The 11,021-nt window shown below is 48.8% G+C and overlaps 2 protein-coding genes across 2 annotated transcripts; one reads left to right on the forward strand and one right to left on the reverse strand.

Moving 5' to 3' along the window:
* The first annotated feature begins 326 nt into the window (after nucleotides 1-326).
* Nucleotides 327-1,259, forward strand: LOC142821276 (olfactory receptor 11G2-like). Its single transcript, XM_075912119.2, has one exon. It carries the CDS (start codon nucleotides 327-329, stop codon nucleotides 1,257-1,259), a length of 933 nt encoding a protein of 310 aa, XP_075768234.2.
* An 8,073-nt stretch (nucleotides 1,260-9,332) lies between these two features.
* LOC149521225 (olfactory receptor 13G1-like) lies at nucleotides 9,333-10,320 on the reverse strand. The gene has a single exon (XM_089774456.1). It carries the CDS (start codon nucleotides 10,313-10,315, stop codon nucleotides 9,389-9,391), a length of 927 nt encoding a protein of 308 aa, XP_089630582.1. The 5' UTR covers nucleotides 10,316-10,320; the 3' UTR covers nucleotides 9,333-9,388.
* Nucleotides 10,321-11,021: the final 701 nt, after the last annotated feature.

The following is an 11,021-nucleotide window of genomic DNA, read 5'->3' on the forward strand; positions in this document are numbered from 1 at the left end:
AGGCCATTTAATTTCAGCCTTGATGTCCAGGGAGGGACTGTGATGCAGTTTCTCTGAGAACCCCCCATGATGCTGAGTGGCTCCGATGGGGTTTGGGATCCTGGCCGGGCCCAGAGAAGCTGACCCCACCATGGAAGGAAGAGCAAGTGAGCATTGCCCAGGAAGAGCAGCTGGTCGAATAGCCTAAACGTTTCCTAAAGGGAAAGAAACCCAGCGTGAGTGTGAGATGTGATACAGGGCGGTGGGGGTGGGGGTGGGGGTGGGTCAGAGATTTTGACGTCCGGTGACTGTCTCTGTCTCATTTCTATCACCTCCAGGGTCCTTTGATGCATCCGGCCAACAGCACCGCCACAGTGACCCAGTTCCTGCTGCTGGGTTTCCCCTCCCTGGGCCGGCAGAGCCGGGAGCTCCTCTTTGCTCTGCTCTCCTTGGCGTATGCTGCCACAATGGTGGGGAACTTCTGCATCATGTGGGCCGTGCTGCGGGACCCCCGCCTCCAGCGTCTGCCCATGTACATCCTGCTGGGGAACTTCTCCTGGCTGGAGATCTGCTACGTCACATCCACTGCACCACAAATGCTCTGCGACCTGCTGTCCCCTGGTCTCCCCATCTCCTTCCACGCCTGCTTCCTGCAGTTCTACTTCTTCTTCTCCCTGGGAACCACCGAGTGTTTCTTACTCGCAGCCATGGCTCTGGACCGGTACCTGGCCATCTGCCAGCCTCTGCGCTACCCCGTCCTCATGTCCCCCCAGCTCTGCTGGACCTTGGTCGCCTCCTGCTGGTTCTTTGGCTTCCTGTGGTTCATAGCGCCCATTGTCCTCATCTCCCGGCTCTCCTTCTGCAGCCCCTACACCCTGGACCATTTTGTCTGTGACCCGGCCCCATTGCTGGCTGCCTCCTGCTCCCCAGCTCACTGGGCTGGTCAGATCTGCTCCACTGCAAGCTCCCTTATGATCTTCAGCACTGTCTCCTTCATCCTGGCCTCCTACGGGCTCATCATCACAGCAGTACTAAGGCTGCCTGCAGGGGCTGGGCGGCACAAGGCCTTTTCCACCTGCACCTCCCACCTGGCCATCGTGAGCCTGTTCTTTGGCTCCGTCATGGTCAATTACTCCATCCCGACAGCCTCTGGGACCAGCGGGAAGGTGGTGACGCTGTTCTATGCAGTGGGGACCCCGCTGCTCAACCCGCTGATCTACAGCCTGAGGAACAAAGAGATGAAAGGGGCTCTGAGGAGGACCCTGCTGGGGGGGCCATAGTAGGCTCTGAAGGGACCCCCATAGGTTGGGACTGATGGGGAAGAAGGGGCCATGGGTTTGGGCCCTACTGCTCCAGGTGGTTCTGGCTGCAGGGGGAGCACACACGGCATTTTGCGTGATCTGTGATATGATCATTTACTGATGCTTCGGCCACGGTGGAGTTGAGGGGCCAAAGTTGCATGGGCTCATGAGCCCCTGCTGGAGGCCATGAGCACTGCTCCATGTCCGTGTTTGCAGAGGATAGGATAATAAAACCCAATGTGTGCACACAAAGGCTGAGTCCGATCTCCACCCGTATTGTGCAGCTGAGTTTCATTATTGTTCCCTAGAGATCTGATCCAGGGGACAACTTCCCATTCTCCTTTTCTCTGTCGTCAATTAGGAGCAACCTAACGATGTCTTGGGAGTGAGAGCTGGGACCCAAATCGCGGCAATATCATGTTTGTATGGAATGGGCCACACTCTTCTCCTACAGCCTGAATAGAACCAATTGCCCTGCATCCAGCTCACAAGACCTTATCCCTCTTCCGTAGCAATGCTAGAAATGAGAAGGTCTCTAACTCTCTGGAACCACCCCCCCAAATGCTGTTATTGGGGAAAACAATTAGGTTTAGGGGAGAAATATGATCTATTTTTGTTCTGTAGAAGAGGTTGCTTGGATTGTTGAGTTTTTCCTCTGCAAAATCAGAAGCGATCACTGCTGGAGATGGGACATGTGATGAGGTGGGCCAGGGCTCTGAGGTGACACCCCGCACTCTGGCTCAGATCTTTGGCTGGCTGGTTCCTACTTACACTCTCAAGTCACGTCTACATTACGCAGAATATCAACACCGCTGCGCTCCATCTTCGGGGATTCGGTTTAGCGGGTCTAGTGAAATCCTGCTCCTCAGGAGTAGTAAGGGAAGCCATCAACTTCTTGCTGTGTGGATGGCAATTTAAGATATGTCAACTCCAGCTATGTGATTGCGTATCTTAAGTCGACTTTCCGCTCTAGTGTAGACCAAGCCTCAGGCCCAGCTGGTCGCCATGCATGGGGTAAGGAACTAATTCCACCCACCATGCTGGTCTGATTGGCCATGACTTGGGAGAAGTTGCCACCCCACTCCCCGCATTATAAATATCTCACTTGTCAGGATTATCTGGATCAATTTCATATAATTATTTCCCTGCCCCTATGGGGGTCGTGGTCCCACTTTGGTCTTCTTTCAGTGAATGGGTCAGGTTGGTGGCCTGTGTCTTACAGGTCAGGCCAGATGATCTGACTTGGTCCCCTTTGGCCTTAAGCTTTGACTCAGGAGTCCAGACTCTCACACCGTGTGCTAACTCCCTGGATCCCACTTTCTTACTCCTTCCTAGGGCAATGGGCACCACCCAGAAATTCTGCCTTCTCATCCTCCCTGGCCCCTGCTTTGACCCACTAGACTTCACTTCCCTCCAAGAGCTAGAAGTAGATCCCAGTTGTGCTGGCAACTTATGTCTCCCTTCTCTAACCCACTGGGTCCGACCACCTCTCAAAAGCTGGAAGAAGAAAACTATCTAGCAGAGCACCGGGCAAGTGTTTCCCCTTTGGGGTCCTTGTCTAGGGCTTGTGAACTCTGTAGTAGATTGTATCCACAGAATCAGCCTTGTTCAGACTGTTGGGATGTGTCTAGACTACAGGGTTTTGTCGACAAAACTAGACTTGTGTCTACATTGCCGCCATGTTCTGTCGACATAACGTTGACAGAACTCAGCAGTTTTGTCAATGGCTGTAAACCTCATTCTACGAGGAATAACGCCTTTTGTCGACAGTTCTGTGGACAGAAGGTCTTATTGCATCTACACTGTCCTTTGTGTCTACACTCTCATGTTGACAAAGTGGCTTGCTTTGTCGACAGAACTGGTTGTAGTCTAAACGCTCTTTGTTGACAGAAGCTTTGTCAACAGTATTTGTTGACAAAACTTCTGTTGACAAAAGCCTGTAGTCTAGATGTACCCTTGTTGACACTCTCAGGGTATGTCTACACTACCCCGCTAGTTCGAACTAGCGGGGTAATGTATGCATACCGCACTTGCTAATGAAGCCCGGGATTTGAATTTCCCGGGCTTCATTAGCATAAGCGGGGAGCCGCCATTTTTAAATCCCCGCTGCTTCGAACCCCGTGTAGCGCGGCTACACGGGGCTCGAACTAGGTAGTTCGGACTAGGGTCCTATTCCGAACTACCGTTACTCCTCGTGAAACGAGGAGTACCGGTAGTTCGGAATAGGCACCCTAGTCTGAACTACCTAGTTCGAGCCCCGTGTAGCCGCGCTACACGGGGTTCGAAGCAGCGGGGATTTAAAAATGGCGGCTCCCCGCTTATGCTAATGAAGCCCGGGAAATTCAAATCCCGGGCTTCATTAGCAAGTGCGGTATGCGTACATTACCCTCCTAGTTCGAACTAGGAGGGTAGTGTAGACATACCCTCAAAGAATTTGTATAGATTTCTGGGGCAAGATTTCCCTTTACAAAAGCTGTGCCGACTTTTCCCCAATAAATCATGTATGCCCATGTCTGGTTATCCTCTTCTGTGCTATACTTCCACCCAGTCTGTCTGGCGCTGACATTAGAGCTACCAGTGTGTCCACCCCTGTGGCTTTTGAAGAACACAGTCATCTGCTCGCAGCTCTGCTATTGTACATCAGAGCTCCTTCGGGACTCTCGGGTGATATTTCCAGTCCTGAGTGGGGAGTCTAGTGGGTTGAGAGTCAGGATTTCCAGGTACACGCTCTGGGTCTGCAAAGGGTGAAGGTTAGTTGACTAGTGGAGGAGGCAGGTGGCATCCAGGGTTTCTGGGTTCGAACTGGCTCTGGAAGGAGGGTTGCAGGGGAAGCTGGGAGCAGGACTCCTGAGTTCTAATTTCTGTTCTGGAGCCAAAGAAAACAGGCGCTGAGAACTCCCCAGTTTTATCTCCCACTCTAAAGAGCTGGGGGGTGTAGGGGTTCTGACTTTGGGATGGCAGTGCATTGGGAAACATCCCCTCCTCCTCCCCCGTTTACCCCTCCCAGTATGCACATATCCCTCTCCAAAGCCAATGCCCTTCCAACAGCCCCCAGATACCACTCCCAGTGCACACTGACCCCCCCACCCCACCCCCAAACACCTCTCCAGCATCTCCAGGTATCCCACCCGGCACAGACATCCCATCCCCCACTCCAAGGACCCCTTCTAGCATTGTCTATATAAACCCACTCCATCACCTCCCAAATCCCCCTCCCCCACTCTTGCAACCCTCAGATACACCTCACAGTACACACACCCCTCCCCATCCCCAAGTAGTCCCTCCAGCCCCAATACACACACTCACATCTCCTCGCTCCCCTAAATACCAGGATACTGCTCCGAGTACACACCCCTCCCTGACTCTAAAATATCCCCTCCATCCTCCCCAGATACATTTAATAGAAAACACCCCCTCTGCACATCCCCAAATATCCCCTCTACAATCCTCCAAAAATCCCTCCCAGTATACACACATCTCTCACCACACTCACAAATACCTGCTCTAGTACCTGCCAGAGTCCCTCTCCAAGTGCATATGCAGAGACTGTGTCTGAGAAGAGGCTGAGAGATCTTCCCCTAGAGCCAGGACCCAGCTGTGGGGACATTCGGGGGGCAGTTCCAACCTTGGAAGACTGTGCAGCTGGTTGCCTTGGCTGGACTGATACCCAGAACCTGCCCAGTGCTGTGTCAGTCCCCCCCTTAGATCTTGAATCCAGTGTCTGGAACACTGCAATCCAGAGGGGTGCACAGGCCAGGGTGGGGGACAGGGTGGCCAGGTGAATACCATGAGAATCTATAGTAATAGAGATGTAGCCATGTTAGTCTGGTCTTGCTGAAACAAAAGGCAGGACTATGCAGCACTTTAAAGACTAACAAGATGGTTTATTAGGTGATGAGCTTTCGTGGGCTAGACCACTTCCTCAGATCAAATAGTGGAAGAAAATTGGCACAACCATATATACCAAAGGGATACAATCAAAAAAGTGAATACATATAAAATAGACAAATCAGATTTTAGAACAGAGGGGGGATGAGTAGGGGAGGTTAGTGCCTATGAGATAATATTAGATATAGCTTCCCCAATTATCACCTCTAATACCATTATCTTATAGACACTAACCTCACCTCCCTCATCTGTTCTAAAGTGCTGCATAGTCATGAGAATCTATGGCAGAGTTCAAAAGCCATTGGCTGTCACCTGCATTTGTTATTGGCTGTTATTTTATTTTTATTTGTTATTGATTTTATTTAATTTCCCACTCTGCTTTTAAATGAGTAGTGACAATTAATCACAATCTCTTACACTGTTTCCTTCAGTTGTTGAGTGAAGATGTGTTCACCCAACATCAGTGCATATGTTATTGGTCCCTGGCATTTCTGAGTGCGACCCATGCCATGGGTCATTATTAGAATGGGTTATTCCTTGAGGGGCCCCACATTCCAGAGTGAGTACAGGGGCCACCACGTGGAGCTACCATCATTTTTACATTGTATGAGGAGTAAAGGGGCAGCAGACGGATGAGTAGAGGATTCCCAGCTAATCAAAGTCACCACTGGGATTCTCGGGATTTTATTTCTGGGCAACATCACACAGTGTGTGTGGCCTGCTCCTGAGTAGCACAGGGAGGAAAGGGGGTTAATGGTGGCTTAGGACCCCTTTGGGGTGCAACTAAGATACCATTGAGTCAGCGTATCTGCCAGCCTGGGCCTCCTTTACCTGGCCTTGCTTGGCCAAGCTCCCAAGCTCCCAGGCAGGGTCACACCCAGCGGTAGAAGGCTACAGACACTCAGATCTGTTCTGGTTAGGCTCGGGTCAAGGAACCCCAGCTGCCCACATCCCTTGGAGTATGACCAACAGTATGTGAAATTTGCCTCCTCCCTCAATGTGGAGGAAGGTTGGCACAACGTCCTCCTCCCCCAGTTAGAAATTATATAAACCGGGTTATAGTATAAACCAGAAACAAGTTATTAAATACCAAAAAGAGCGAAGCAGGCAACTAAGAAAAAATACACAGACATTGGTAACAAATAATAGTTTCTCCCTCTAGCTATTGTTTCAGATAGAGTCCTTCAGAATCCAGAGGTGTCTTTCTAGCCTGGGTCCAGCAGTTCTCCCTCCTCTGCTCTGAGTCCTTTTGTTTCCCCTTTGGGTGGGGAACCGGAGGAGACACAAACTGAAGGCCTTGAGTGATTGTTTCCTTCCTCTGCCTTTGATAGGATGTCCATCAGGCAGGAACCCTTTGTTTGATTCCCACCCGCCAGGAGAAGTCCATCAGTCCAAGATGAGGGCCAGAAGCAAAATGCAGGACAATGTAGCACTTTAAAGACTAACAAGATGGTTTATTAGATGATGAGCTTTCGTGGGCCAGACCCACTTCCTCAGATCAAAGATGAGGGCCAGTTTGAGAGGACCAGATCACCTGACTGCTGCATCACAGTGTAACTCCGACAGGCGGAACTGAACAGGGAACTCTGGAGCTTAGTGCATGAGCCGTTACAGCTTGAGCTAAAATCCTGCTGGCTCTCAGCTAAGGCTGTAGAACAGACTAATTATTATCCTCTCTATAAGTTGTCTTGCTGCCGCTAGAGAGTACCACACACCCAGCAGGTTTTTGGGTTACACCCGCATTCAGGAGTCATTAGTAAAATGGGGGGTTCATAGGAAGGCCCAGTCTTTTCACAGTCCATTGTTCTCACTGATGGTCCATCAGCCCTCTCTGGCTTTTCCATTGTTGTACCTGAAGTGTTAACAGTGGGTGTCACCCAAAGTAACTTTGTTGGAGTACAGATACTTGGTTGGAGTACAGATACTCTGAGCAGATCTATATTTACTGGACTCTCGATGCTCCAGAGTTCAATCTTCTGGCATTTGATTTAGTGGGTCTAGTGGATACCCGCTAAATCAAATGCTGAGGGCAGCCCCTGTCGGCATCTGGTGCTCCTCCTTTTGTGAGGAAGAAGGGAAGCCAAAAGGAGTGTTTGCTCCCATCATCCTCCTGCTGTGAGGACTCCACCAAGGGTTGGCTAAAGTAAGCCAACTTCAGCTACACATTTTGTGTAGCTAGAGTTGCATACCTTCCTGGTCTAGTGTAGACCGGACCTCTGTGCCTTAGTTCCCTGCCCATACGATAACTGCATTTCCCAAGCCTACAGGTGAGGTGAGCACATAGATAGGTTATAGATTATGAGGTCATGTCCCCACTAGGAAACTATTTTGAAATAACTAAAATCAATGTAACAACTCCAGAGATAGCATGTCCCCACTACAGGGGAGCCTCCAAATTAGTCTGAGGCAGCCTCCATTAAGGGGGATACGCTACCTCAAATTAGAGCCAGAAGAAGTACTGGGGAGTAATTACTTTGAATTACTCTTGTTATTTCAAAATAGCAGCACCGGAGTGTCCAAACATCTTGAAATAACTATTTTGAAATCACCATTATTCTGCGAGGAAAGCAGGAGGACAGATTTCAAAATTACCATCCCGTTATACGAAATAATGGGCTTGGTTGTGTGGACTCTCCCCATATAAATTCGACCTAAGGAGGATTATTTCAAAATAACTCCTTACTATAGACCAGGGCTGAGAGACAGAGATAGCAGTACTTAGGATTGTATATGTACGATGGAGAGAGAGATGGACATGTGACCCATGGCGTTGTGCTGAACCCCGTCCTGTTGTAAGCAAAGACACACCCAACCCGTGCGCTCCATTGTTATATCATGTAATGATCCGTAGATCACTATAGCAACAACAAAGACCAGGTTCAGTTGCAATCCTCTATGTCCTCATAATCCCTCCCAACATTGGGACCTCCAGCCTTCATTTCTCCTCTGCATTTGTGTGATGAGAGACCAAAACCTGGATCAAAAACCTTTCCCCCCCCTTGGCTGAGTTGCAGGATGGGTCACAGGCACTGAGCAGTAGACTTGTAAATTTCATTCAGCCACTAGAGGGGATAAAGAGCATTCTCATATTGGAGTGTCCACAATGTTCCTCTCTAACCATCGTTGTGTGCGTGGAGCGAGCTGGCTGGGGAATCAGAAGAATACGCATTCGTTGAGCTGGTGATCATGAACCGTGTTCGTGTCAGTCACTGTACAGCCTGCCACCAGCCTTCACCCCCCTACATCATATGTTTGATGCTCAAACAAACATCTGCTTAAACCATCCAATCACAACATCCCTGTATGGCCTAGTTGCAAACCGAAAATGTCCTGCAGGATGGAAATGTGCCTTTTTTCTGGAGCCCAGCTTCATGCAGTGGAATCACCACTGGAGACAGTCCTCAGATGGAGAAATGAAATGATAATGCTTCCGAGATGTAGACAGGTGTTCTTTCCCCTATTTCACAGCTGGGAAAATTTAGAGATGAAGAATGAAAACTATAATGCTATGAAACAATAGGTTATATTTCAAAGCTTGTATATCACAAGTCTGGTAACTTTGGCTATGTCTAGACTACACCTCTCTGTCAACAGAGAGATGAAGATTAGGCACGTCGAAATTGCTAATGAAGCAGGGATTTTAATATCCTGCGCTTCATTAGCATAAACATGGCCACCGCTTTTTTTTCCATGTGGAGTTTTGTTGACACAAAACGGCAGTCTAGAAGTGGATCTGTTGACCATAAACCCTTTATTGACAGATGCTGTATACCTCAAAAAATGCCAAAAAAGCGGCAGACATGTTTATGCTAATGAAGCACGGGATATTTAAATCCCCTATTGATTAGCAATTTTGACGTGCCTAATCTTCATCTCTCTGTCGACAGAGGGGTGTAGTCTAGACATACCCTTTCTTTCTTTCTTTCTTTCTTTCTTTCTTTCTTTCTTTCTTTCTTTCTTTCTTTCTTTCTTTCTTTCTTTCTTTCTTTCTTTCTTTCTTTCTTTCTTTCTTTCTTTCTTTCTTTCTTTCTTTCTTTCATCTGAAACAGAGTTTCAATTAGTTCCAAAAGTTTCAGCCATTTAGGAAATCAGCATTTGACCAGTTAGAAAGTCCCGCTTGAAACCTACATGAGTTTCTTCTGAGTCCTTTTTCGATAGTGAAGCCAACACTGAAACTCCTGACTTGCCACCGAACCTGCCAAGGTTTGTCCCACCCTGACCTATTTCCCAAGGCGTGGAAGCATTTTCTTGATGGCCATCTTGACATCTTTATTCCGAAGGGTGTAGACGATAGGGTTGACAGTCGGCGTTACCAGACTGTACAAGGTGGCAATGATCTTGTCCTTGTTGAAGGAGTAACTGGAGGCCGGGCGAATGTAGGTGTAGATGACAGCGGAGTAATAAAGAGATACCACAATGAGGTGGGAGGAGCAGGTGGAGAAGGCTTTTCTCCTCCCTTCAGTTGTTTTGATCCTTAAGATGGCCCTGACAATGAAGCAGTAAGAGACACTGGTCAGCAGGAAGTCTCCCATAGCTAGGAAGATGTCTGCTGTGAAGAACATGACCTCATTTATTCGCACTGAGGTGCAGGAGAGAACCAGCAGAGATGGGATCTCACAGAAGAAATGGTTAATAATGTTGGGCCCGCAGAAGGTCAGCTGCAGGACGAGGCCCGTGTGCACCAAAGCGTTGACCACAGCAATGACCATCACGAGGGCAGACAGGCCCATGCACGTGGTCTTGTTCATCATGATGCTGTAGCGCAAAGGATGGCAAACAGCCACATAGCGGTCGTAAGCCATGACGGTGAAGAGCACCATCTCTACCCCCAAACACCAAGTGAAGAAGTAGAGCTGGGCCATACACCCTGGGTAAGAGATAGATTTCCTGACCACCACTAGGTTCCCCAGCATTTGGGGGATGATGGTGGAGGTGCAGATGATGTCCACTACGGCCAAATGGAAGAGGAAAAAGTACATGGGTCTCTGCAGCTTAGAACTGGAAAGGACGGCAGCCATGATGAGTAAATTGCCAAGTAGAGCAATGATGTAGATGGAGAGGAAAAGGACGAAGAGTAAGACCTGCAGTTGGGTGTCACTGGAGAGTCCTACCATGATGAATGTGGTCACAACGCTTTGGTTCTCCATTTCTGGAGCTCTGGAGACTGTTGAGGATGAAGGTCTGGTTGCTGCAACTTCTCTAGTCTGTGGTTTTGGCATTTGTTTTAATCCTGAATTAAAATGGAAAAATGAAATTTTAATTTTCTCTATTTATTGTGTGAAGTTTGGACATTTTTCAATTTTAACCTCTGTGTGTGGGTGTCTAACTAAAACAAATTTTATTTAAACATATTTTGACAGCTCAAATTTTACTCAGACTGAACCTTTTTTTTTCTTCAAAGGACATTAAGATGATACAATATGCTTCTTATTTACCATGTCAGCTGAAAGTGAGAAGAGGCATTCAATGGTACTTTTGTAGCTGGCATTGCCAGGTATTTATATACCAGATATGCTAAGCATTATCACCCGCAAATGTAAACAAACTCATCTGAGCAATTGACCGAACAAGAAATAGGACTGAGTGGACTTGTAGGCTATAAAGATTTACAGGCAGTCCCCAACTTACGCGGATCCGACTTATGTCGGATCCGCACTGAGGAACGGGGCTTTCTCGCCCCGGAGGTCGAGATGGCGGATTGCTACCTGCGAGCTCCGGGGCGAGAAAGCCCCGTTCTTAAGCTGCTCCGGCGCCCCTGGTCTGCTGGAGACCGTCTCCAGCAGACCAAGGGCACCGGGCAGGTTCCCGCGCTTCTGAGGCTTTGCCAGAGCAAAGCCTCAGAAGCACGGAAAC

Source organism: Pelodiscus sinensis, chromosome 30, assembly GCF_052426305.1.
Source record: "Pelodiscus sinensis isolate ZL-2025 chromosome 30, ASM5242630v1, whole genome shotgun sequence".
Lineage (NCBI taxonomy): Eukaryota > Metazoa > Chordata > Testudines > Trionychidae > Pelodiscus > Pelodiscus sinensis.